Genomic DNA, 27,971 nt, shown 5'->3' with positions numbered 1-27,971 from the left:
GACCGACCGCTGCTGCCGACTGCCCGTTTGCCGCGTAGACTACAGTAGGACAGAGTACCTACAGTAACCTGGCGGGTCCAAAAATGTCTGTGTCTTTAAAAAGAACTATTTGCCGAGTGCTGCATGATGTCAGGCTGAATGCAGTCCGTATACTGTTCATGTGAGCTGCGTTTACTTCCTGCAAAGGGACAGAAGCGGGCAGAGAAAGAGAGAGTGGGATAGAGATGGGGAACGAGCGGCCGGAGATAAAGTGAAAGAGTGAGCCAGCGGACGAAAGGAAACCGGGGCCTGCTTCTTCTTCTTCTTCTTTTTAAAAAACAAAACAAAAAGCAAACGCCTTCCAAACTTTATAGGCTATAAGAAGAAAAAGCCTGCCACATCTGGGCCAGCTGATTTTATGGAATAGCGACGCATCGGGTAAATATACTCCCCCCCCCCCCACCTTTCTGTGTGTGTATGTCTCTCTCTCTCTTGGCTTTATATTTACTGAGCCTGATTCGTATGACGCATAGGTTTTACCATGCAGTACTCCCTCGTTTCCCCCTCTCTCTTCATAGCTACATTTAAAAAATATTTTATCTATTTATTTTTGCCAGTCGGAATTTCAGTTATTTCGGCCACCTAAAACTAAGTTAGCGCCTTAAACTTCAGTCGGAAAACGTGTAACCGTACCACGCACCTCTGAAGGAATTTAATCAGGTTGATAGTAGTTGTAGTTTTTCACCCTAACCTCTTCTACACCCCCCTCCCCCCCAAAAAAAACCCACCCAAAATTTGCAGTCTAATGATAATGTTGGCCATTGCTTTTAACCACAGGAACTGGTGTTGTCATTAGTTTCAACTGTACTGAGTGGTGAAAGTGGCAAGCTATTATCGGTCTTGCGTCACGATGAGGTAAAAAAAAAAAAAAGGAAAAAAGATAAATCTCCACCCATAATGCATCTATTGTAATGCTATATATTTGAGAAGCACAGGACGGATCGAGGTACTGATGTTGCAGACATGATTTTATTGGTTGTAGTCGCTAAAGAAAAAATCTATAGAATATCAGCTTACATTTCCATGACTGTTGTTTCAACGTTTTCTTTTTGGGGATTTATTTTTCGGGTACAGTCTGGTTTTAACACTTGGCCTCTTTGGCTGACTGACTGGCTAGCTTAGAAAAGTACATGGCTGTTAAAAAAGGTGGGGATGAGGGGGCTCTGAAGTTTATGTTTGGCATATATGGATTGAAAAAAATATATGTTTATATGTTATTTGTGCATGCTGTTGAATCAAATCTGTCAGCCGTGGTTCCATTTACCTTACTTGAACCCCCAGCAGGAGCCATCTGGCTATACATACAAAACAACACCACCCCCTCTTCTCTCTCTTCTCCTTGTGTACATGGGTGCAGTGTGTGGCTACCCGGCATGTAGCTTGTGGTAGTTTTCTTCATTTCCTGTCACTTTTCCTCCCCCAGTACACACGCTTTCTCTCTGTCGCTGTAATTATTATTGTCTAGTCCACTGGTGAGTCAATTGTTTGTTTCTTAAGAACACAAAATGATTTTTGCTTCTTTTAAAAAATCTTAGATACATTTTATCTTGCTTTTATGGTAACGTGGCAACAAGTTAAGCAATGCAGCCTACTTCATATTAAGCTTCCATGTCCTCAACAGGTGACACTCAGGTAGGGTTATTAGGTGAATGAACCCTTTCAAACTGCAGTGTAACTTTATGTTTTAACACCCATCTGTTTCTGTGTATATATAAATATATACCCTGTGGGTATAAGAAGGTGTGAAGGTGCATTGCACTAATTTTAAGCTGCCCTTTTAAATTATTATGCATCCATAGGTGTACCTGGTTGCCCTAAGACAACATAGAGACAGATTTTTATGAGGGCAGTTCATCATACCCTCCCTTCATTACGAGGAAATCGGTCCACAGTAATGTTAGCTCATGCTGCCAAGTTTTTATGTCCAGCCTTTAAGATAACATGCATGGAAAATGGGAGCCTTTTTTTCCCCCTCGTTCTCTATTTCTCTGTGAACGGAGGCCCTCCGACACCAGTGGTCTTTGATTTGGGCATCTGCCAAAGGGTTCTGATGGCTCTCAACAGCTGTATTTGTCTGTGTGTGTGTGTGTATGTGTGCATGCGTGTGTGTGAGAGAGAGAGACACATTTTGCATGTGTCAGTGAGTGGGTTAGTGTATGTATGTGTGTGCCTCTGTGTGTGCTCTAGCTGTGTCCCGGGATGCCCTTCCTCCATAGGCCTCTCTCTATACAGCATTCCACAAGGGGGCCGGGGGCTGAGCGGGTAGGGAGTGTCAAGGAGACAGCGAGAAAGATTCAATAAATAAAACTGATGTGGACACGCTGGCAGAGAAAAGGCCGAAGGAGAGGGGAAACGGTGAGATTGTTTCCTCATCGCTTGTCAGACCTTTAAATTAAAAGGTCCTCTGCAGGAAAGTAGACGTTCCCAGTAAATTCTTCTGTAGATTTGCAAGAGATTTGGGGGTGGCGTTAACTTCATCACTTGATCAGTGTGTAAAGCAGTCGTAGAAAGCCACCTGGAGGTGATTTCCCCTGTTATTTCTTACACAGCAAATATTTAAGTAGGGTTAATCCCAAATGTAATTTACAGTAGCACGCTGGTTATCAAACTCTGCAGCTGCTGGCTTTAAAGATCATCTTAACTGCAGATTTGTACCCTGGCTTTATTAAAGAAAAACTAAACAAGGGCACTGTCGACTACATGAACAATCAGCAACCATCTCTAGTGCTGCTTCATTTACTGTGTGCGTGTGTGCGTGTTCACCCTCATGCTTGGCGCACTTTCCTCTTATGTGTGTAAACTTGTGTGGGGAGTGTGTTTATGTGTCTATGATTTTCCTTTCCTGAGACAAGCATGAGTCATTGCTGATGGTATGCGATACCAACAGTCATACATTGTATTCTCATAGGTTACTTCTGTGCTTTCTTGGTAACACACATGCTACTTGTTCGAGTTAAACCCTGATGGACGAAAAAAACCTGCTCCTACTGGTATATTCAGGCATGTAGGCTGCTGTTCATGGAACTGAGGTTTAAACAGTTATGGGTAACTGTGAAGACATGGCATTTCTAGTAAGCGTTCAGGAATTCTGGGAAAGATACGCATCGGGCGGTCACATATAAATTTTTCCTTTAGCTGAATTTATCTACATACACCAGCACATGGTGACATGAATTAAATGTGGAGGTAAGCTTGTTCGTGCTCAGACTTTAACATTCATGCGTGTATTTGGATCTTTCTGGGGAACATGCAAATGTTTTTGCCATGTAGTTTCTCCTTTTTGTGGTGTTTCTAAAGAATACTGGAGTAAAATGACTCCTTCCTCCTAACCCAGTACTGCTAACACTGTAAAATTGACTTTGGTGTTTCTTGTCAACTAGATGTGCATGTAGAGGGTAAGTGAGGAAAATAATGTCCTTATGCTAATAGTAAGTGCTTTAAAATAAGCAGTGCCTCACACTGATTCAGTAAGGGAAAGCAGTGGTCTATTTAGGGGCGGTTAATCCCCCCCTTTTTTGGTTTTTGTTTAGATTCCCTATCTGTTTGGTAAGTTTTATCCATACTTGCTCAGGAAAGGAATCGCCTGTAAAATTGTTGGTAGTTAGATGCATCCTATGTTAGACTCCACCCCTTCCTCATTGTCTGACTTAAGATTTCACCCTTGAAATCACCCTTGATGCTGCCGGACCTTAGCAGGCTCCTGCTTTCAAATGTAAAACCTCAAATTATACCTCAGCTAGGATGACGGCATAAAATGTGCTGTACGGCTAAACAATTTAAATACAGTAGAGGAAACTTAGCATTCGCTGACTTCTGCACAGGCAACTGCCACATGGTAACTCGCTCATTCAGTGTGCCATCCCTCTGGTTTTTAGCTCTGCCCTGATACAGCTGTCAAAAGCCGCATGGGTGATTAAGTAAAAGCAAATAATAAAAGTAAGCCTGTAAAAACAGGAATTGGGGAAAGACGTGGAAATTCTAAAAATACAGGCAGGGCATGTATGGTTTTTAAAGCTACGTGTATACGCAGTGTGAACTTTGTTCAGACACGCCGGTGCGATCAGCCAAATGCACTGACTGTATTGCCACTCTGGATCAGATGACACCATAAGATGTGAAACTTCCATCAAAGACGTGTAACAGCCTAGCCCGTTTTGACATCACGACCGGCTGGAAAACAACACGGCTCATTCACAGGCACTCCTAATTTAAAGGAAAGAAGCACGAGTGACAGGATTTTTTCTCCTTCATAGCTTGTGGGTATGTAGACACATGTATACATTCTGAGTTCACGAAAAGCAGGTAAATGCTAAGCAAATTTGTTGGCCCCAGTGACCGGGCTTTGTCCGCATACTTTCTCATCGGTGAGAGAGTGAAGTTGGGAGTTTCATACATTATGGTGTGTTTGCTGTTAGCTACAAAAGGTGTTTGCTTAAGTTGTTTTACTCGTTATGTTCGCTCCCAGTGCACGTGAAGACCTTTAGACTTCATGCTAAAGTGGGCACAAGAAGGTTCACATTTCTTGTCTTGCTTCACCTCTGCTGTTTTACAGCTCAACTATTAGAGTGCCACACGTTTGCAGCACAAAAGGTATTTGCCAAACCCACTAAACAGGGTTGGGCAGTTCCTCGAATCTCCTGCTCATTTCATATGTAATGAGGCCAAGTTTTTTTCTTGGAAAACACCAGTAGGTTTGGCAGCCTTCTTGCCTCTCTCGAGGAAAACAGATTGACGGATAATATATATCTTCTGGAGGTATGTGGGGCGTTTTTCTTTCTTTTGTTTTTCTGTTGTGCTCTATTACTGTACTAATTTTATTTTGTTATTCTCAAAGCGCACACAGAAGTAATAATGCAGCTGAGAACATTTTTCCACACCTATTGTCATTTCCTGTGAAATTACACAACATGCATGTTCGCACAGGGCGAAATAATGCGGGACCAAATAAGAGGGAGAGAGGATCAGCGAAAGCCATTAGGAATTTTGAAATGTTAGTGATTTGGGCTGCTCTGGCTCACTAACTGCTTTTCAGGAAGCCTTCCAAGAATTTAGACAATGAACAGTAAACATGGCATGTTCCTTAGAACAATTCCACATTAGATCTCAGAGATCACGTGTCTGGTTTTTTCTCAGAATTGACTGCCCCCACACCACACTACACTTGCAGATAACTGTAGCAGCTAAATCTCCTGCTCCCTGTGTATGCACTGTACTTACACTTGACAAGGAGCTCTCACAAACTGACAAATGTGCACAATTTCTCCCTCTCTCCCTCTCTCTGTGTCTCAGAGATTTTTTGTAAGTGACATGTTTGGCCGTTGGCATAATGCCTAGCAAGATCACATGGCATGAATGTCGTGCTTGTGTTGTGTATATGTGTGTGTCTGTGTGTGTGTGAGACAGAGAGACTGTGCATGTGTGTGTGCATTTGTTCTTGAGTAGAGAAAAAAAACGAAAGGGAGCATGTGCACATTTGATTGTTCCAAGTATTTTCAGCATGAATAGAAGCACGTAGCCATGGCAGAGAATTACGGAGTACCAAGAAGTATGACGAGGATGTGTTTCTGAAACGGTCATGGGATCACATGCTCAAACAAGATGGAGAATCTGATTTTTTTTCCTTCATGGTACTTTATAGTGGATGCACTTTTTCACTCCACTTGTGGCGCTGGGCCGTTCAAAATTCATTAAAGCTGCGTAGCCTTGTTGGGAGGCTTGTGTGCCGAGACCACTTGTATGTTTTCGCTTACAGTATCTCGAACTTTTTTGCGCCACCCTACCACCACCCCGAAAACCTCCGACCCTAAATTCTCTTTGAAAGTGCTTCATTATAACTGGAGACAGTAGCAAAAAAAAAGGATTGAAAAGGATTAGAGCAATTTTGTCAGATTCTCAGACTCCCACTGAGGGTACATTAGACTTGCTGTGAAAGTTGAACCTGTAATTCAGAGGGTGACGTGCGCGCGCACAGTCGCATGCATAAACCCAACAGAATCACATACTCGCACAGGAGTAGACCAGACTGAGAGAGGGAGAGCCAACGAGAGAGCACCGTGGATGGCATTTATCCTCACAGCCCCCCCACCCTGCACACACACACACACACACAATTTTCCATGCTCTTTCACTGTGTGCTGCACATAATTAAATTGCTGCAAACTTCAAGCCTCTCTCAAGACTGCCTGTAAACAAAGCTTGCTAATTAGAGCGCAAGGTAATAAGCGAGGGGGAAAACACCCCCCTCCTCTGTAGTGATGACCTGTCCTGCATGTGCTCTTCATGTCTTAACAGTCGGGACCGGATCCTGGGAGGGGCCAGTGGAAAAAGACAGCAATCCGAGGCGGGTCGTTTTCACAACACAGCCCACCCTCACTCCCCCCTTTTTCCAAAGATAACATGTGCTAGCAATTACTGCTAAATCACAACTTGACTTACCTGATGATTTCACGGCATTGGGCAAGATGTAGAAACCCACTTTGATTTCTTGACTTTTTTTTTTAGGGTTTCAGCTCAATTCAGTTCAATTGTATTTTTGTAGCACCAAATCAGCAATGAGCAAGCACTGGGAGACAGTAGGAAGGAAAAACTCCCTTTTAACAGGAAGAAACCTCCAGCAGAACCAGGCTTAGGGAGGGGCAGGCATCTGCTGGGACTAGTTGAGGGTGAGGGGAGGATTGTGTCAATTCTAGGAATTCCTCTTGGCTTGTGCTTGCAATGACTGTAACGATTAGCCAGTGTTGGGAAACGGAGTGTTAGAAATAGCCGGCTTCATTTTAAAAGTCCAAAAGAAAAGTCCATCCCTTTGAATCCGTAAAGGCCAATCATCATCATGTTTAGCTTGTTTTCTGTTCATACAAAATATGGGGCCATCATCCAGCACATTAGCTGAGATGTGTATAAGAGATTGACTTTTTTTTTTTTTTTTCGAAAGTTCATTGAGTCAAGGTGACTATTTCCTCATCTTTGGCCTTGCCAAGCAAGACTCTGGCATGTATAGCCTCGACCTACCAGAGTGGTTTCACTGATTGTTATCTAAACCTCAGCAAAAAGCAAATGCTCTAAGCCCATTGGTTCTCACAGCGTGCTCTCTTAAAGCTGCTGCAGGTTGGCTGCAAGACATCATTTGCTGCAAATGGATAGAACAGTTTAAGATAAAAGTTACAATCAAATATAACAGATACAGTTGTTACTTTCAGAACTAATAAAACAAAGGCCTGGGGTTTTTAGTTACACATTATCCGTCATTGCTCTTGTGTGATCTACAAGTGTGTGTGTGTGTGTGTGTGTGTGTGTGTGTGTGTGTGTGTGTGTGTGTGTGTGTGTGTATTTTGTGAGCATTGACAGGGAAAGAGCTAAAAATGGGGGCTATAATAAGGGGAGAGGAAAGATGCTAACGAAGAATCGCTCTCGACAAGCAAGTCAGTTAAAGATCAAACTAAAACTGCTAAAATGCAACTAGTCTGGTGGGTTTATTGAGATTTCTAACTGGGCTGCAGGATTGTGAAGTTTGAGAAAGGCTGATCTAAGGAGGAGAAACACTCTCTACTCATTAACAAGCCTCATGTCCATTAACATTGTGAATAACCTGGCAGACAGAGAAAAGTATTTTGAAGAAAAAAATTCCAGATGTGATTTTTCTGTTTCTTAACGCTGTCTCGAGGAATTATATAACAGCATGGCAAAGGACCCATGCATCAAAAGGCAGATCAAACTGATCGGTTCCTGGAAACCTTACATGATGTAAGCGCATTTCCTATATCTGCGTGGCCAACACCTATGCTTCTACACACATTATGTAAACTCCAGGGGATTTTCATGATGCGAGATGGTTATTTGAACGTTCTTTACTCATTTCTTGCCTGAGACAGAGATAAACAAGTGTAGGATCAGCCACAGCCCACTTCAGTGCTTTACCAGTGCGATGAGGTTACCCAAGGTTACATGCTATTTGAGCACATGTGTGCTAGGCTTGGTATGGTGCTCACTGGAAGGTTCTTAGGTCACAGGAAAGTATGTGTGTGTGAGAGAGAGAGAGAGATGTTTGGTTGGGGAAAGGGTGGATGGGGAGGGGGTTGCGTATAAGATCTCAAAATAAACGTGTGCTGCTGCTGCTAGACCAAACCATCTTTTGTGATACACTTTTTTTTTTTTTGGCATGACCTGTGGCCTGTGCTTGGCTTTCCTGATTCTGTTATCAAATGCATTTCAGTCCCCTGCTGCTTCATATATTTATTTTTGCCTCTTGTTTGTTTTTTGGTTGTTGTTGTTTTTTTTTTAAAGTTATCATTCGGTCTGCTCTAATTGAAAAATGTACTTGGGGCACTCACTCGTTGCAGGGACTGCTTTCTCTGTATGCCTTTGTCTGCGTGGGTGTGTTTGCATGTGCATGTGTGAGTTTGTATACTCCTGTGTGTAGACAGTGGGGCACTGATGCTGAAAGATGCGTCCTCATTTTTGCATTGCACTGGGCTGCTCTGGCAGCCATGTTGGGCTTCTCTGATGTCACACATGTGTCACTGTAGTCAGTCAGCTCAGACACAGCAGAGCAGTGTGATCAAGACGCTGTTTTTTGGGGGTTTTTGTTGTTGTTGTTGTTTTGTTTTTTTTCTCCAACCCTCTGTCTACCTTTGTGTCACTCTCTTCCTGTCGCTCTGTGACTCGCTGGTTTGCTGGGAACTTTTTTTTCTTTTTTTCTGCTATCCAAGACCCCTCGTAGATTACAAATTTTTTATGTAATTGTTTTTAAAAAGTGGTGGCTTTACTAGGTAGGAGGTTTTTTTAGTTTTTTTTAAAAACAACCGCTTTTACACTTAAAGGTGTGAAGAGCCTTCCAGAGACCTGATCGCGTGTGTTTTAAATTTCTCTCACTTTGCATACCCCTGTTTGATTGACACCCTTGACGCAGCTGTTATCCACAGTTTTTTTTTTCTTAATATGTGCAGAACCTTTTCACTGAAATTGTCTTATGCAATATGTCGCTTGTTTCCAGCAAGTTAAAAACCAGCCTGCTATAACCTCTAAAAGAACATTTATTTAGACCTTTGCAGACAAGTTCATATTTGAAATCTGGAACTGGTCCTCAACCCTTAAATTAGAGTCTGGATAGCAAGTTGTAATGTCAATAGTAGACCCTAAATATGTCCACATTGCTTCTCATTTATCTTCAGATGATCTCGGTGTTCAGCAATGCTTGGATCAAAGATTCGTTGATTCTGTTGCATCAGTTCAAACACTGTATTTGTATCTGTTACTGTGCTGAAGGACAAAAAAAAAGAATCATAGTCAGTAGAACCAAAAGGAGTTCCTTGAACTAAAACAACAAATACAACTCCTTTTTTAAACCATTTGGCTTTGCTGACTAAGAATATTTGGAGACAAAGATGATAATAATATATGTGTTTTTTTTTTAAATTTATTTAGTCAGTTCTTTCAGTGAGATGTTGACTTTTATCAAGAATTACTGTTAGAAAACAAGATAAACGCCTGCAGATTGAATATGAACAGACACCAAAAAATAACATCTGCAAGTGATGTACCCTCACCGGCCACTTTAGTAGGTACACACTAACTCCTAATAATAGGTTGGACACCCCACCACCACCACCTCCCCACCTTTTTTGTCTACAGAACAACCTTAATTCTTTGTGTCATAGTTTCAGCAAGGTGCTGGAAACATTCCTCTGAGATTTTGGTCTGTGTTGACATGAAAGCATCACACAGTTACTTCAGATTTATCAGCTTTACTTCCTGTGAATCGTTGTTTTTGTTTTTTTTGTTCGTTTTTTTATGTCACATCCCAAAAGTGCTCTATTGGATTGAGATCTGGTGACTGTGGAGGTAATGTGGGGTAATTCTATTTAAACCTTATAAACTGTTGTGTCTTCTGTCCCGTCTCCCTATGGTTTTGCTTTTTGGTTTTTTTTTACCCTCACCTGCAACCGGTTGCAGCAGATAGCTGCCGCTCCCTCAGCCTTGTTCCGCTGGAAATTTCTTCCTTTTAGCAGGAAGAAACTTCCTTTGATCACCTTGTGTAGAACGATCGTCTATTTGTTGCAGTTTCTAACTGCAACAAGGTCTTGAGGTGACTTTTGTTGTGACTTTTTTTGTCAAAATTTCTCTCTGAAATGAATTGTAAGAACAACCGTGTCACATAAATGACCTTTCTTTCCCACTCTGATGCTCAGTTTGATCTTCAGCAGGTTGTCTTAACCATGTCTAATGCACTGAGTTGCTGCCACGTGACTGGCCGAATAAATATTTGTGTTAATGAGCAGTTAAAATAGCGTACCTAATAAAGTGGCCAGTGTGTGTACATCAGAGTTGCACATGTATGCTAATTTTGTTTGCAGTATATGCGGTGAGTAAAGGAGTACCAATCAGTCATCTAAGAGATACTTTTTTAGCTACAGATACTTTTTTTTAAAGCATTATTGAGCAAAGAAAAAAGAAAAAAAATTTAGCATCATTACCTTTATTACAAAATGTGGAAACAAACCGGAAATAAAAATAATATCTCTCATCCCTTCATTCAGGATCTTTTTCAAAATGTTCAGGATCGCCAGTCATGATCTTCAATGTCCTGCTGTTTTTATTTCAGTATGGAAATCAAATCATGCCCTGGAACAAATGCATAGGCAAGATACGCATACACTCACAACCATACAGACTTCCTGTGAAATCTAACCTAATAATAGAGCTTGTGTGACAGATGGTGACACTCAGCAGGACATCTTATGGCCAGTGTATCCCCAGACAATGGTCAAGCTAAAGAGAATATCCAAAGAGTATCTAAGGCAAGACAGCTGGCCAGGTGGGCAAAAGTGAATTATGCTGCTTCTTATATACAAGCTGGCATAATAGATTCCCTCTAAAAAGTTCTGAAGATGTCCTTAATATTAAGAACTGATAGGAGAAAACAAATATATTAACATTTGTGATTTTGAGATATGTTTGATATTGATGATTGAATACTAAATGTGTGTTGGCCTATAAAAATTGTTCCCATGCCACCTCTAAAGTAGAACTTTCGGGATTTCGGGATATATGAGGAAATACCGAAGCTATCCTCAGGCAGTATGTCAATAACCACAAGTCTTTTGGTCAGCTTGACAACAAAAGAAAAAACTCAATAACACATGCTCCGGAGGGGGATGGTGCTGCCGTTTTTAACTAACTTAAGGGCAATTGCATAAATCCAGTGTACTCAATTATCTGGTGCCTTGTAGCCAGAAGTGCTAGCACAGCAACGGTGGCAAACCTGATTTGTAATTGTACTTGTAAGAATAAATTACGGTATCAAAGCGCTCTCGATGCAGAGATCAGCTATAAAACCAATTAGCTCCTTCAGCCAGTACACTCCCTGCCATGGCACAGTTATAGTTTGTAAATGAGCACATTAGAGATGCCACAAACGCTTGTCCCGAGAGTGAACTGATGTCCTTGTCAAAGCAGAGTCACATGGCAGGGCAACAACATCCCTATTGCGAGGCCAAGGACAAATTGTGTTTCTTTTATTTGGTATTCACTTCTGTGAGCTTGAGCAGTAACACACACGCATCTACCTTGATACGCTGAAGAAAAAATGTATTTTTCAATCTGCTGCTTCACTGATAAAGCCAGACTTAGCCATCCACAGATATTGCAAGTTTTAGGAATACTTAGCTAAAAATAATTGTGTTTTTACTCACTCCTCGGGGTGGTAGCTGCCCGGCAACAGGTCCTCCCTTCATGTGAAAACTAACTTTAGAGTTATAACTTTATAAACTTAGACTTATTGCTTCCCCAAAAAGTCAGATTACCCTTCCTTCAATCAAAGAAAAAAACTCTGTTTTTCTGAGCAGTAATTGTCCGATTATCTCTAATGGCGTTTTTAAGCTGTAATTGGAGATGATTTGCATTCCACGGTTGACACCAAAGTCACTTTGTTCTCTGTCCATTGACATTTTTCCTGCAACGTCTTGGCAATCGATGAAATCACCAAACAAGACACGAGAAGGAAAAAAAAAATCTGCCTGAGCCCATCAAAACAGACACTTTGTTGGCAGGAGATCAGTCTGTGCCAGTGTGAAATGACGTCCCTCAGGCTCATAGAAAACAGTCCCAACAGTCACACACTGCAGCTGCAAACCACTCCCAATGTAAAGGGTTTCTATCCCAAAGACAGAGATATCACATGATAGTCATAAGCGCAGTATACTCTATCCTAGCGTTTACGCATTCAAGTGTTGTGACTTAACAATCTCACACTGAATCATTTCTTGCTTTGTCGCGCCCTCGCTGTCTCTCTCTCTTCCCTACTTTCTTCCTCTGCTGCTTACGTAGCTTCCTTTTAAGTTGGAAATTGGGGGAATTTTTGGTCTTGTGTCAGTATTTGGTCAAAATATCTCCGTCTTGCGTGAATATAGTTACCTTAGCACACTAACGTCACACTTATATGTTGCTCTAAACTGGAACGGCCCGCGGGCTCCTGTGGTTCTCTAATATGAGTTTATTCTGACTGAAAAAAATCCGACCTGCCTGTTTTTCTTCCCTTTCTTTGTCATCTAAGGATTTACCTTGCTAGAAAATGACAGTCTGGGAAGCTTATACCGTGAAGCTGACATTTTAGAGTGAGTAATGTTGAGCGGAGGTCGGATCTCTTTGGATTGAAACAAAGTGACAGTTTATCCATATGGCCTGGCTTTGTCTGTTGCCCTGCTTGGAAAAATTGGGGACCAAAGCGCATGAAATGAGATTACACAATATGCTAAGTGTGCTTTATGGCTGTCACAGTTTAAATGGGAATATTAATATTACAGATGATCAAGTCTGCTGTTTTTTTTCCCAACTTTTAACTTTTCGTATGCCTTTTCAGGTATTCTGCAGTTTTCTTGTCAACTCGAACACATTCTCTTTTCGAGCTTTACATTTCTGTCAGTTTAGCTCATTTCCCTATTCCTCTCTTTCCCTGTGACTGTGCTTTGTCAACTTCTCTCTTGTTCTTTTCTATTTGCATCTTTCACACACTCGCTCTATCTCTCCCTTTCTCTCTCTATCCTCTCCCCTTTTATTCATTTATCCCTCCACCCCCCGACCTTTTATCATCTCTTAATCTAAAACACCGTTACGTACCCGTCAGTCTGCCATATCTATCTTTCGAGCACTCCTTTATATATCTATAAGCAGTCAATGCAGTCATGTATATTCAAGGGTATGTGGGTTGATGTTTGGTATACACAGCCGGTCTAGTGTGCTAGTCACCAGAGTTTGGTGTGATGTAGTAGCCACTGCTACTGTTTGTTTGTTTACCTCCCACAGCCACTTGGAGTCCATTAGCAATGCCTTTGCCTCAGGAGGATTTTACACACACACACACACACACACACACACACACACACAGATACTGTATATGCTCTCTCTGTCTTTCTTTCCCTCAGTCTGTCTGGTTATCACAGCGACTACAGGCTAAACTTACAGGTATTCCCCCCACCCCCGTTACAGGAGTTATTTGTCAAAGCTTTTTCCTTAATACTGTGCTCAAACACTGGGAAATGTAAGCATTAACTTCATCGCTGGCATCTTCCCCTGAAGCGGTGCACATGATTAAGATATGTACATTTCTGCGAAGGTGTGTCCGTGTTTGTGTTTACCTCCCTTGATGAGAGTCGATTATAATGGATGGAGTTGTACTTATCATAATTGACCCTTTAGCTGTTAGACTCTGGAAGAGAGTAAACAGTATCTACTAAATACAGTAGCAGCCGGGAATGCAGTTGGCAGGCTTGATCCGTAGATGCTTTCATTTTGTCTCTCTTACCGATTTTACCCGTACTTAATTTTTCAACAAATGCTAGCCACAACAACCCTTTGGGCAGTATGTTTTTTTCTAAAACCTCTAGTCTAAACAACTGACAGTTAGAGCCATATGTGAAAAATTTTGAACACACCTCATTACCTAGAACTCCTGTTGTTCAGTACAGCTCCAGCTGCTTTGCATTGGCTCTGATCTTTTTGACAGCAGTTGTCAGCATATATTTGTGTTTCCAAAACCCCAGAAGATTCAGAATAGTCTCACCTTTTTGCTTTGAATTTGGTCTCTACCATCACATTAAATGTCTGCATTGTGGTGGAAAGATGGCGGAAAGATTTTAGCTAATTAAGGCCTCACTTGCACAGGCTTAGAGACTGGTTGGCAACTCTCTGGCAGCCTCCAGGTGCTGGGGAAAAATGTGTAAAATGTACCAACCAGTTGCTGAAAGTTGCTGGCTGTTGCTAGATGAAATCGAAAACAGGGTGCTGGACCAAAGACCTGGTTTTGACTGCTAAGATCACTAGCAGATTGCCGTTTGCATGGAAGACATCGACTTGTCTGCAGACACTTGCTAACTACTAGATGAGCAGCAGTGCAACTTTAAAGTGAGATGTGGATTTTTGAAAGGCACAACTTTTAATTTGAAGGAAAATGGCAGAGTGTTTACAGACACGTCGGCATCTTTCACTGGCAACCGCAGCAATGTGCTAGCAAATAAAATAATTATAAGCAGCACCATGTACCACAACAACCAGCAACTGTTCCACCGCTGGTCAAGAAATACACATTGTTCCCAGTGACATATCTCTTGGCATCACTGGGGCTTTAGCAATAAGTTTCAGAGCAACTACCATCAAATTCCAGCAACCACTCACCAACTAGTTGGAGAGTACACATATCTCCCTCATGACCAGTTGGCAGATGGTTGCCAACTGGTCTCTAGGCCTTTAGCAAACCAAAAAAAATGACTGCTTTTGTCAAAGCAATGCTGTGAGTAGGGAGAGGGGACCAAATGAATAGTCTGTCTGTCACTAAATCTAATAATGTTAACAGTTATTAGATTTATTTTTCTCTTTTTAGACACATTAGTGCATCTTTACTGTAAGTGACAAGATGTGTGTATACTTCAAATTCTTCCCGTCATGGTAGTGTTCAGCAAATCCAGTGTAAAAGGGACTTTACTTTGAATACAAAATCATCCAACCAAAAAACAAAACAATGATTATTAAAAAGCAATGTGTGAAAAAGTACTTTTTAATATTTAATTTGACCAAACAATTGTGATATGTTATGTTTATATTTGGTTACATCATCCCACCCTCATATGGCTTGTTCTGTGGGACTTTTTGCTTCACACTATCATTTCTGTGCAGACAACATTGCAGTTAAAAACTGGAATTCACTGCTATTTTCTCCTTTGTCAGACCACAAGTTACATTATTAGTGCATATTGAGTGAGTACAAGTGGAAAGATACCAGACAATATTCAGCCCACAACAAATCATTTCATATTTGTCTCTTTGTTACGTAACTACATGAATCATGGGGAGATTTTTTTTTCTTCTTTTTAAGAAAAGATGATTTTGATCCTGACTATGTGCAGACAACTTCACCCAGCGGGGTCTGTACACAGAGAATGATGTTGCATTATAAGCAGTGATAAGCAGCCTCTCTCTTCCTCTCTCTATTTCTCTCGACATCCCATAATGATACTCAGACAGACTCAGGCAGACACCCGCTCATTCCCGATTGGTAGAACTGTTGCCAGGGAGCGTTGCTGTCTCAACGTGGATAGAATCTGTTGTCTGGTACACTTTAAACATGAGAACAACTGCAGGATCTGAATATTTATAACGAGGGGACTGTTCATATTGAGATTGTATAGTGGCAACATAAGCAATGGAGGACGGATGTGCTCCTCCTCGGCTCGTGTCAAATTTTTGATTTGAGTTTCCTTTTTTTCTTTTTTTTTCTTTTTTTTTTTTAATGAATTTCTTTACTTCCAAAAGCATGTTTAGTAATGGTATTACTTTTCTGTGCCTTGACGATGATGTCGGCTAACGTATTTAAGTGAGGATTTTTGTAACTTGCATCATGTGAACCAACTTCACTTTAAGCTTAAACTGTTCCACAAAGTAATAAACGGTTAGTGCATTCAGGGTTGTTTGTGACTTTGATGGTTTTAGGTTTGAATCTTACAGCATTGTCATTTGGTAGACAGCTCTAGTATAAGTAGTAGTTAAAATCGGCGTGTGTGTGTGTGTTTGTTTGCCATCTGGCGAATCGTCTCATTTCTTCATATTATTCAAATATGCCTGGACCTGCTGCTACAGTTAATAACACTGTGCGTAGGTATGAATTCTTGATTAAAATGGATGTAACACATTCCAACAAAAAACAGACAAGCGCCATCAGAACAGCATTCGAATCTCATATCTAAACTCACAAACTGTGCCTCACACGCACACACACAGACACACACATGCGCCTGGTATGAAGTGCCAAAAGTCACAGTCGGATATATTATGATGATTATAAAAACACGCCTTGGTATGCAGGAAACTTTGACATGGAAATGCAAACATACGTTAGCAAATGAGGACACAATGTACGGAGAAACACACACACACACACACATAGTGACTCGTTTGGCAAACAAGTTGAGGGAGTCGGTGCCTTATATTTTTTCATCAGTGATGTGCAAAGTCTATATATAAAGCAGCCATAAGGAGGTTGGAATTTGCATGCATGTTTGTGTGCGAGTGTGTGTGTGTGTGCATTTGCATTTCTGCATACTTTTGGGCTGTCATGATGCACATGTATGTATGCCTTTTGTTTCATATTCATTCGTGCATACATTTTCACAGACATGCGGCTGTGTATATGTGCAGTGTGGCACTCCACCGTCCTGTCTGCCTGACTCAACATATTCTCTGCTCACTCTCTCGCCCCCCCTCCCCATACTCACCCACCCACTTACCCGCCCTCCCTCTTCCTCTTTTCCCTCACTCTCACCCCCTCCTCTCCATCCCGCTCTGCCTGGCTGGCACGTACATGCATGTCTGTAGACTCTGTACTGTGCTTGCTGCCGTGGCACGCGCCAACCTCACTGCAATGCAGCCCTGTGTGCATTAATTGGCAGAGAGACAGTGGGTACGTGGTATGCAGGGCAGGAAGGATAGAGAAGAGAAAGAAGGGGGGTGGGGATGTGTGTGTGTGGGGGGGGGGGGGGACGCAAGAGGCGATGTAAGGACACAGTAGTTACAATAACCGGTGGATGGATGGGCCGGTGGACAAGCAGTCTGGCAGGTTCACAGAGGGACAGACAGACAAACAAACAGAATGTGTATTGCTGAGTGTGCACAGGGAGATTACCTGTGTGTGTGTGTGTATGTGTGTGTAAGAAAGCAGGAGAGTGTTTGCAGATTTGTTTCTCCTGCGTTTCACTGTGCTTTTTTTGTGTGTGCTCACTCATGTGTGCCTATATGTGCCGTGCAGATATCGCACTGCTGGGCCAAAGCTCTGTAAACCAAAGTCTGACTCACTGCATTCAACGCTTTGTGATATCCTCCCTTTCATATTTCCGCTGCAACTGAAGAGTAAAAGTTTGCTCAGTTTAGCGCAACTTTCTCCACTTGAGGTTTCTTTGGCAAAGAATTGAGCACAATGTGCCTTGATAGTTTTTGTAGGGGGGGGGGGGAGAGAGACGTGCTCACTTTCAGAAAACCTCAGCATCAGCTTGATGTTTTTTTTGCTTTGTTTTTTTTAAGATAAGCGACATGCGCTGAAAGGATGTCTTCATGTCTCGTCACCTATAACACAGCACGGCACTCCGAGAAAGCTGTCTCCTTAGTGTTATTTGTTGTTTTTATAATTTTTTACTCTGACATGTAAAAATTACACAGCATTCGTTCGTGTGCGTGCGTTTATATGCGCACACATACTGTAAAAAAAAAAAAACAACATTTTCCTACTCATCCGTTATGCATTTATACCCTCCCACACACATCTTTCTGGAACTTATCCTCTCTGGTAGCTGTTGTCCTTCTTTTAGCGGTTGTCCTGTCGCAGGCAGCGACATCTGGCTCCTGTCCTCCTTCATCCAGATCAAGTAACATTTAGGGAAGCGTTCTATGGGCTGGCCAAAAAAAGTACCCAAGAGAAAGCAGAGAAATGTCACCTGAACAAGCCGAGCCACCGAAGCGGAGGCGTAAATTAATCATTTAATTCATCAATTCATGTAGAAATACAAAATAGTCTTGCGTGAAGATAGCCCTTCTCTCTGTTTATGTGTAGGTGTTTGGCAGAGATGTCCTTGCATGATTCAGAGAAAATACACAACACTTGCTCAAAAGTAAAGCCTCTCTTTTCTTGTATTTATTTTTTAGCTATTGTCTTACAAAGATGGTACGAATAATGGGAAATACCCTGACACTGGTGATTGTTTTTCGATCAATCTTTTCAGTTCTACATTTAGAAGGATTTAAGGATTCACTGCATTGTGCACGCTATAGTTCGAGTTTAATAAAACTCTGCTTTACTGAGATGTGACGCATTCTTTCCAGACTTGCGTCAAACTGGGCGCTCACAAGTTTCGCTATTCGATGTCTCCTTAATTAATGGTGGATATGACCCCTGTATGTGCTTCTCGTTTCTCTTTTTTTTCGTCTTAGTCATTCTCCCCCTCATTCTGTTAGACTGTATATACATGTCTGTGTCCAAGTAGCAGAAGTTGCTTCAACCTAATTGTCTTTCTCTACTCGTACTGTCCTCAAATGACTTTCTCTCTGTCTCAACTCTCCCCTCCCGCCCTCCCTCCCTTGATTCTCTTTAGCTCTGCCCAGTCTCTGTCTCCGTCTGTAACTGTAGCCTGTGTTTTTCTCTCCCTCCCACTCCCTGCGACGTATAGATACTGCATTGATCAGACACACGCGCGCAGACACATGCACGGGCGTGCGCTCGCACACACACTGAGCCTCCCACTCCTTTCATCATTGATTCGCTCTGCTCTGCTCTGTTCTGCTCTGCTCTGGCCTCTCTTTCTCTCCCCCCCCATTGTCTTTCTCACTCTCTCTCTCTCACCCCCCCCCTTCTCTCTCTCTCTCACTCACACACTCCCCCTATCTACAGCGGCACTTGTTGAATTCAACCCTTGGAGAACAGGGAGAGGGGGAGAGAAACACAGAGAGAGCGAGATAATGACAAGGAGGCAGAGGGAGGCTTTGAGACAGTGCTAGAGCAGACAGTTAGCAGGGAGAATAGGGCTTTGGAGGGTATAGAGATTGTAGATAGGCCGAGAGAAAACGGACAGAGAAAAGTCAGTCAGCAGAGAGAATCATCTTTGAGACACTAGGAATGACACTTTAAGTGAGAGAGAGAGTCGACCAGACGGAGTACATCTGAGTGCTCTCCCTCCGTCTCTTAACTGCTCCTCTTCTGTCCTGGTCCTGACTGCTGCTGGCGTGTTTTGTGTGTGTGTGCGTGTCTTTAACCAGAAGACTGGCTTACTCAGGTCAGAACTGTCTGGGATAACAGAGTGAGCACTCTTTTTGTGCATTTGTGCATGTGTGAGAGACTGTTAGCAGAGGAAAAGGCATGTTCTTGTTTCTCCAGGTGAGTGCTTGCGTGCCAGAGTACACAGTAATTTCCCTATGCAGCTTTTACTGCATGTGCGTGTGTGTCTTCATGCATGCAGGCTTTTATGTAAGTAAGCCACAGTGCATGCCTTTCTGTATGGAGTGCATGAAGTGGGAGAGTGTGTGTGTGTGTGAGAGAGAGAGAGAGAGAGGCGGTGACATCTTTTTCAGTTTGTATTCCTGGAAACTGTTCTGCAGCATTGCTCAATAATGAAACTAGTGCGTATATGTACGTATGTGTGGGTTGGTGGGAAGACAAAGGCAATTATAAAAGGTTCAGGGCTGGAATGAAGGTACAAATATATCTGGAGAGTGTTACTGAAAAGGACTTTTTATTTGTTTTGTTTTTTAAAGTTGTCTTTCTTTGGATTGCTGTCTAGCTAGATCTGAGAAAGAGGACAACTGCCACGGTGTCAGTGAAATCCAGGAAAATCTATGACATGAAAAACAGGTTGCATTCAGTGTGGGGTTTATTTCTGAGAAAAGTTAAGGCGTACAGGCTGTCAAAGTCCATGCTGTGGGTAAATTGTTCTGGATGCATTAAGAGCAATACATGGAAGGAGTGCAAGGTTCTTGGAATTTAAGTAATGTAAAACAACATAGCCTAAAGGTATTTCACAACCTTCTATGCACAGTAGGCGCAGCATTGTGTTCGTGTTTTTTGTTTTTTTTTTCTCTGTGGAGTGACTCCTCCTTTCTCTCTCCTGCCTCGACTCTCTCACCCACTATCTCTGCATATCCATCTTTCTTTCGCACACCTCTCACTTCTCCCTCAACTGTATGCGTGTTCTCACTTCATCTCAACTCTATTTTCATTCTTACTCTTTGCTTTTTCTAAGAGAGAGAAACAACCTGAGAGGATCTATCTCTCTCTTCTCGCCTCTCTGCCTCCCTCTGGCATGTCTTTTCATCTTTCACGCGTTTGCTTTTTGCTCCTTCATTTGTCAGTGTGTTTCTCCTCTCCAACGCATTTACCATACCTTTTTTTTTGGATTCCTTCCGCTTTGTTATTACAGATGCCTCTCTTGGCGGCAGAGTCTGCAGTGAATATCTGAAGCCCCATCTTCCTTCCACTCTGTGGCCATCATGTCCCAGCTGCTCCATGTGGAGATCCCAAACTTTGGAGCTACGGTTCTGGGTTCCCTTAATGAGCAGCGCTTGCTGGGACACTACTGTGATGTATCCATACTGGTTAAAGGTCAGTTGGCAGAAAAATCGTAATGTTGCTCTGTTAATCACAGATTAACTTGTACAAAGTGCTAACTGTCTTCGTCAATGTTTTCAACTTCTTTTTCCCTCAACCAGGCCAGGCTTTCAAAGCCCACCGGGCTGTTTTGGCCGCCAGCAGCCTCTACTTTCGTGACCTCTTCAGCAGCTCCACCAAGACCCAGTTTGAGTTGCCTTCCTCAGTCACACCTGCTTGCTTTGAGCAGATCCTCACTTTCTGCTACACAGGGAAGCTAACAATGGCAGCTAGTGAACAGCTGGTGGTCATGTACACAGCTGGCTACCTCCAAATTCAGCATATAGTTGAAAAAGGCATGGACCTAATGTTTAAGGCAAACTCACCTCACTGTGACTCGCAGACAATGGGGTCCTTAGAAGAAACGGTATCTGAGCCACAGAGTCCTTGTAATAATGGCAACGGCCTGGCAGTGGCTGCCCTTCTAGGGACCCCGGGATGGTCTTCGACTCTGCTCATACCGCAGCGTAAGATTAAAATTGAAGGAGGTGAGCCCTTGCCCCTGACTGTACCTTCAACACCAAGTAAGACTTCGCCTTCAGAGCTTGGAAGTAGACTGGGGAGGGCCGGGCCGCTGTTCTACACAACAGCTGGAGGGACCCCTATCCCTGGTATGCCTGCTTTCAGCCTCCAGGGGACTAGTGGCAGTGGAGCTGGAGGAGGAGGAGCAGCTGGCGGTGACAGGTCCAGCCCCGGAGCTTCCAGTCTGCCCACAACCGACAGTCCCACGTCCTACCAGAACGAGGATGAGGAGTTTGAGGAGGAGCCCTACGATGGGATCACCGAGGAGACCTACAGTCATCTTTATGGACGTTCAGCCAATCCCTACGGGAGTGAGTATTGTGTTAGATGTTTCTAAAGTCCTTAACAGTGCTTATTAGTATATGAAACAAGAGTGGCATGCCATAAGGAGCTGTGCTTACAACACACCCCCTGATTTTACAGCACTTCGATCCTTAAAGCACATACTATCAAAGTCCAGGACTCTGATAAAGTCTCAATGGCAACTTTAAATTTGTAGTCATGTCAAGTCTGATTTGGTGCATTACTTTCTCAGCTGCCCTCGGCTCATATGGAGGAAATTAATTTGATAACAGAGCGATCTCAAAGTAGAGAGGACTTGGAGAAACTATAAATGTGGGGTTTATCCAGACCTATCCGTTACGCATTGTGCAAAAAATAAAAAAAAAACAAAACAAAAAAACTAGAACGTGATGCACATTCATTTCATCCCAATTACCTTATTTAATCCTTTATGCATTGTGTGTCCTGAGCATTTTTGAAAAGCAGGTTGTTGTACTTCCAGTGTGTGTGTTTGTGTGTGTGCATGTGTGTGTGTGGGGGGTTCTTTCAGCTTAAAGATAGCTTTATGGAGTTATGATTGAAGTGCTTCGTGACCAACAACATCTTCCTTATCGCAGCTACAACAGCCGGACCGGACCGCTTTTCATTATGGCTTTCTGCCACATTTTTTACACTGGTGTAGATTTTTTCAATACATGCAGGTGTAAATGGTTTGCATTCACATAAACACACCGACGGGGTACCTATGGATAGTGATAAACTCACACATGAGTACACATACACACAGATTCCGCTCTCCTTCATTCTTCACATCCTGCAGCTCAAAGGGAGGTTTGTCAAATTCTAGGGTTTCACATATTTATGAAATCCATTCTATCTGTAATCAGTCAGAGCACCCCAGGGTGACATTGTAGGATATTTGAGAACCATGCACATCTTTCCTGTGTGTGTGTGTGTGTGTGTGCACGCGCGTAGATGTGTCTGCACATACAAATTGATTAATCTACACCTTTCGCTATGTGCATGCGTGTGGCAGTTATTGGATTAATTTATTTTTGTTTCGTGTCTGTGTGCGTGCAGGACGAGTATGTATGTGTATACACTCACAAGCTGTCTTAGAGGTTTTGGGGTGAAAAAAAGAGTTTTTGAATAAGAACCCAACACTCAGTTCTGGATATGTCCCCCCCCTCCAAAACTATAGATGCTGATGCTGCACAGTGACTTGTCTAGGATGCATCTGCAATGCTCTAAAACATTCATGAAACACAACAAACTTGTATGAGATTACCCCAACCTGCTTTACTAATTAAATTTTATAGCTTCTATTTTGGTGTATATAAACAGGGGTAGGTGTGGAAAACAACTTTATTTAGGGTGTTTTTATTCCAGTAAAGTGACGGATACCAATGTGTTTTTATGATGTGAGATTTTAAATAAAGTTTGCATTTCGCTTCTTTGTCTCTTTCTTTTTTTAGTCCAAGACAAGCCGGAGATGGCGTCGATGCCCTTGTCCTTGGAGAACCGCAACTGCGTGCTGATCCGCAGGGACCTTGTGGCGCTGCCTGCAAGCCTCATAAGCCAGATAGGCTACCGCTGCCATCCTAAGCTCTATACTGAGGGGGACCCTGGAGAGAAGCTGGAGCTGGTGGCGGGTAAGCACGCACAAAGCAATCACGAGTCATTCACAGCACATTTAGATGCTAACATTTTACCCCTGCAGAATTTCCCAGGATTCGCTTACACACCAAGTGAGTTTGGAAGATATCGAAATTGGATTTAAAAATGAATTTAATGAAATGAATTTAAAGTCATAAATTCAGGAGGATAGAGAGCTCATTGTCAGAGTTTAAAGTTACCGAAATCTTTTTAATGAGGCTTGGGCAAAGAGCACCATCCATTAGAGAATTTACCCACAGCCCTGTGACCTTCATTCATAGTGAATGTAAGGGTCAACTGCATGTAGTCAGCCCTCTTCGTCCAATATGAGACTCCTACCAGAGAACTACTGCTCATTCACAGCAACTTGACTATGCATAAGTGCTAAAAAAATTTGATTAAGACTGTTTAGTTAAATTATGATTACAACTCAGTGCCGTTTAATTGAATTCATATTCCTAATTAAAAGGCTGTTTGGAAAAACATTGTCTGACCCATGTTAATCCACGAATCAGGCAAGGGTCAGGATGCCGGCGTCACGTCTCTGTCTGTCAGACTGAAAGTGCTAAAATAAAGCTGCAAGTTTCTTTGCAGAGATTTAAGGCTGAGACAGAAGGACCATCTCTGCACCCATCCAACCATCTCTGCAGATATCATCAGTCTTTATGGAAGAGTAGCTAGACAGAAGTCACTCTGGAGTAAAAAGCATATGACTGCCTGCCGGGAGTTTGCCAAATGGTCCTTACAGAGCTCTGAGAATATGAGGGAAAAGTTCTTTTATTTATTTATTTATTTTTTGGTACAATGAGACAAAAATTGAACTCTTTGGTCTGGCTCCCCCATCACGCTCTTGGCACTTCAAAGAGAACAGGTACAACTCACCGTGTAGGTAATACAGCTTCCACAAAGGAATGTGACAGAAAACCTTAAATCGATTCGGTGCCGAATCTCTCCAGACAAAAGAACGACATCTGAGTACTTCCCAGCGTAATTCACAGAGAGCTGAGCACAATAATGCGCAAGTCGTGGTGAATAATCCCAAACTCGATTGGTGTAAGGGCTCATGCACTGCTGCGGAAGGGATGACGCTGGAAAGAAAGCAAAACCGAGTAATTTAATAGTGTGCTGCTTTTGTCACCGTCTGTTCCTCTTCTCTAATTTCTGACTCCATTTTGTTTAAGTCCATTAAAGATCTCCTTAAACTTCGACTTCAAATGTAGAAAAAGGCTACAAAGTGGATCGGTAAAAGGAGCAAAGAGAGGAGGGCCTTCAAAGATAAAGGAAAAAGCTGTAATGTCAGCGTTTGGTTTTTTTTCTCTTTTTTTTTCTTTGTTTCCCACACAGGTACGCAAGTGTTCATGACTCGAGGCCAGCTGATGAATTGTCATCTGTGTGCCGGCATCAAACACAAAGTCTTGCTCCGCCGTCTCTTAGCCACATTCTTTGACAGGTGAGCAGAAAAATGTGCAAATAATGAACAAACTGTTTAAGTATTTCGACTCTTAGGCTTGACTTCTGTGTATGACTCCAACACTACTGCTGTTGTCACAAACCAACTTTCACACTCCATCTGTGGCCATGTTGTGCAATGCGGTTTGTTATGTGTGCTCCCATGTTTATCTACTGTATGTGCCTGTTGCTGACTCTGCCCCCTGGTGTTGATTTTGCATCCCTGCAGAAACACTTTAGCCAATAGCTGTGGGACGGGCATTCGCTCTTCTACTAGTGATCCCAGCAGGAAACCCCTGGACAGCAGGGTCCTCAACGCTGTCAAACGTAGGTTTATTGTCAAAACCATCTCATACTTGATAGAAGTAATGGACGTTTCAAAGGGGGGCAGTTTGTGCCACGCTGACTTTTGCTGTATTCTTTCTTTCTTTTTTTACAGTCTACTGTCAAAATTTCAACCCTAACTTCAAGGAGAGTGAAATGAATGTGATTGCTGCTGACATGTGCACAAACGCGAGGCGGGTCCGCAAGCGATGGTTGCCCAAGATTAAGTCCATGCTGCCCGATGGCATGGATGTGTACCGTGCAGGAATGGGCATGAGCGCTGCTATAGGTCTGGGTCTGACGCTGGGTGCCCCTCAGTCAGGGTTACCCCTCACTTTTGAGGCCGACTTCAAGACCTTAGAGCAAAGGTTGTATCCTGATCGTAAGGACCCTCTCAGGACTCACCCACCCCTGACAGAAGGCAGCCCCGGGTCTGGGGCGGCTGGAGCAGAAGCTGAAGATGAAGGCGAAGGAGCAGTCCAAGAGGAACAGGAGGAAGACGAGGATGAAGCTAGGTTAGAGGGTGTAGACAGATCACTCCCAGGAGCCGAGGCGGGCAACTGTGGCGACACACCGGCTGAGCAGGAAGCAGAAAATTTTGGACAAGGAGCGAGGGTGAACGGACAGTGAATGTCCTTTTTAGGCTGTCTCTTACATTGTGAGAGACAGCCTCTTCTCTTTGCTTGCTCTTTTACAACAGCTCGTCCGCCACTCTTTCTCCTCCTCTGTGCTTCCTCAACGGGAATTTCGCTGAGCACAAGAAGCCGCATTCACTGATCTTACTATACAGGAATCTGTCGCACATGCATGCGCACACGTGTGCTTGCGTGCTCCCATAATTGCCGCTAGTGGAAGCAGAACACTGTTCTTAGAAGTAGACACAGGCATGGCATTAGCACTTTGAGAAAGTCGACTCTTTCTGCTCCGCCCGTTTCTTGGTACACTCAGTATGTACTCAGTGTTTTGGCATCCGCAGCATTATTACAAAGGCCTGGTAGCAGAACAAATGGCTGTAATGATTCATCATTCAAGTGCAATACAAAAGCAACAGCTGCTTTGCCGGTGTGGTACACTGATTTGTAAAATGATTCCATTTTCTTGGAAAGCTGCATCAGAAACTAACCCGTGTAACCTTGGGGAAAAACAGATCTGGAAAGAGCAATGTTGACCGCTTTATGTTACTTTACTGTATTTTGAACGTGTATGAATGTATAACAACAACAGTTTTGCAATTTAAGGCCATGTACTGTGGTAGCTCCATTAAACAAAACGGTTTTCTCCCTATTAAATAGGCCCATCATTTATATGATCACATTTTTTTAAGCAGTCATGTCGATAGTCCACAGTCTAAAAACAACTCTATCACATGGAGTTGTTTATTCGTGCATATTTGCCCATGACATGTTGAATTAGGTTGTCAATGTGATGCCTGTGTCTGCTCCAGACCACTCCTCCCCAACCACACATGCATACAGATAAGACATATTTCCTAACCCGTGGATAATAGCCTTGAATATCTGCGCCAATGTATTCAGAATACATTATCTAGAAAAACAGTGCTTTTTAACTCTGGGTAAAAATCATTCTCTTGTGGAGATACAGAGAGAGACTTGAACATGAACATGCACTAAAAAAAACAGAGAGAGAGAGAGAGAGAAAGGAAAAAATCCGAGCTTGCATGCATTCATACAAACAGTGAATACAAAGAATTCTCGGGAAAAAAAAAACACCAACAAAGCCACAAACCTGCATTGAAATAAGATAACAGCTGCCGTTGCCTCGAGATACGCTGTTAATGCTCAAAGAGGACTCTCTCCGTTTCCCGCTGGACCTGACCGCAGTCTGACGCATGTTAGAACTGATCCGGCTGTGACCCAGGATTTACACAGTAACAGTTGGAATTTCTTGTTGTTGTTGTTTTATTTGTTTTTTGTTTGTTTGTTTTTTTAAACTAAAGAGTGTGCTGTGCCCATGAGCAAGGAGACTGGATATATGGAGTAGTAAAGAAGTGCACTACACTGGGCGGTAGAAGAACGAATGTTAGAGAGAAGCACTGTTCCACCTCGGTGATGTAGTGGTGGTGGTGTGATATGCACCGATACTACGCAGTCCTGCTTCCTACCTGGCTGTTTGTTTGTTTGTTTTATTGTTTGTTCTTTTTTCTTTGGGTGGGTGGGTAAATTATTGAATCAATCTTATACAAGCAATTTATGCTGGCTTATTGCATTTGCACTCAAAAGAAGGTAAAGAGCCGAGACGCCGAGGGAGGTAACGTGGACCTTTTTAACTGAGAGGCTGTAACGGCAACACCTGAAACGAGTCTCTCTGACAATGACTGTTTCTACGTTTTGGAAGGGGGGTGGGGGGAGCAAAGCAATGTCCAACAGGGACTTTAAACCTGCATTCGTCATACCTGATTTCTTCTTTTGATATCTGTTTTTTGCCACACAGCCTTTCTTCATTGTGCAATACATAGATCTTCCCTGTATCTTTTTTTTCCCCCCTATCAGCAAACGAAAGCACAGAAAAGACCGTTCATTTAAGTAAAAGAGAAGCCACCAACATTTGGGGGAAAGTGGGTTGTGTTAGGTTAATTTAAGAACTGCCAGGCTTAGTACTAATACTATTCTCAAAATATATGCTGTGCCACTTCATGAGCGGGGCCAGAGTAGTCTCTGTTTCTGCTCTTGTTTCAGCGTCTGTTAGGGGAATTTTTAAGATGGCCCTGCTCAAGAAACACAGGGTTACGATTGCACTAGGTAGTAACAAAAAGGTTTATAGCGTGTTTATTTTCTTTGGGAATAAGTGCGATCTGCCGTAGATAAAACAAGACTGTGACACGATGGCTGGGATGATGGATGAATGTAATCTGTAGCACTGCTGTGGTGAGGGTCCAAGCTTTGATTTGAGTATAGTAAATTCTTCAAAATATGCCATAATATAAAATTAATACCGACTGTGAGGCTGGGTGGTGTTTAAACCTAAAGCTTTATTGATATAGTGATTTTTTTTTTCAAACTGCGAACAGGTC

General features: G+C 42.6%; 1 protein-coding gene across 7 annotated transcripts; it reads left to right on the top strand.

Annotated features, from left to right (window-relative positions):
* Window positions 1–96: 96 nt before the first annotated feature.
* On the top strand, window positions 97–26,891 carry nacc2 (NACC family member 2). 7 transcript variants are annotated; one of them, XM_085166423.1, is made up of 7 exons: window positions 97–417; window positions 20,481–20,662; window positions 20,770–21,540; window positions 22,987–23,163; window positions 24,512–24,617; window positions 24,846–24,943; window positions 25,056–26,891. In XM_085166423.1, exons 2-7 carry the CDS (start codon window positions 20,551–20,553, stop codon window positions 25,568–25,570), a joined length of 1,779 nt encoding a protein of 592 aa, XP_085022549.1. In that variant the 5' UTR covers window positions 97–417; window positions 20,481–20,550; the 3' UTR covers window positions 25,571–26,891. The 7 variants fall into 7 exon arrangements, with proteins under 7 accessions (XP_085022549.1, XP_085022556.1, XP_085022552.1 ...); XM_085166430.1 differs by lacking the exon at window positions 97–417 and adding an exon at window positions 450–3,225; XM_085166426.1 differs by lacking the exon at window positions 97–417 and adding an exon at window positions 3,232–4,299.
* Window positions 26,892–27,971: the final 1,080 nt, after the last annotated feature.

The sequence above is a fragment of the Neolamprologus multifasciatus genome, chromosome 7 (genome assembly GCF_963576455.1).
Source record: "Neolamprologus multifasciatus chromosome 7, fNeoMul1.2, whole genome shotgun sequence".
In the NCBI taxonomy this organism is placed as follows: domain Eukaryota; kingdom Metazoa; phylum Chordata; class Actinopteri; order Cichliformes; family Cichlidae; genus Neolamprologus; species Neolamprologus multifasciatus.
The sequence above is the reverse complement of the archived record's forward strand: the minus strand, read 5'-3'. Positions and strand labels throughout refer to the sequence as shown.

Bases quoted from the DNA above. Each gene is read 5' to 3' on its own strand.
- nacc2 (XM_085166423.1), top strand. From the start codon at position 20,551: ATGTCCCAGCTGCTCCATGTGGAGATCCCAAACTTTGGAGCTACGGTT. The intron at 20,663-20,769 runs GTCAGTTGGCAG...TCCCTCAACCAG, and splicing joins TGTATCCATACTGGTTAAAG to GCCAGGCTTTCAAAGCCCAC. The intron at 23,164-24,511 runs GTAAGCACGCAC...TTTCCCACACAG, and splicing joins GAAGCTGGAGCTGGTGGCGG to GTACGCAAGTGTTCATGACT.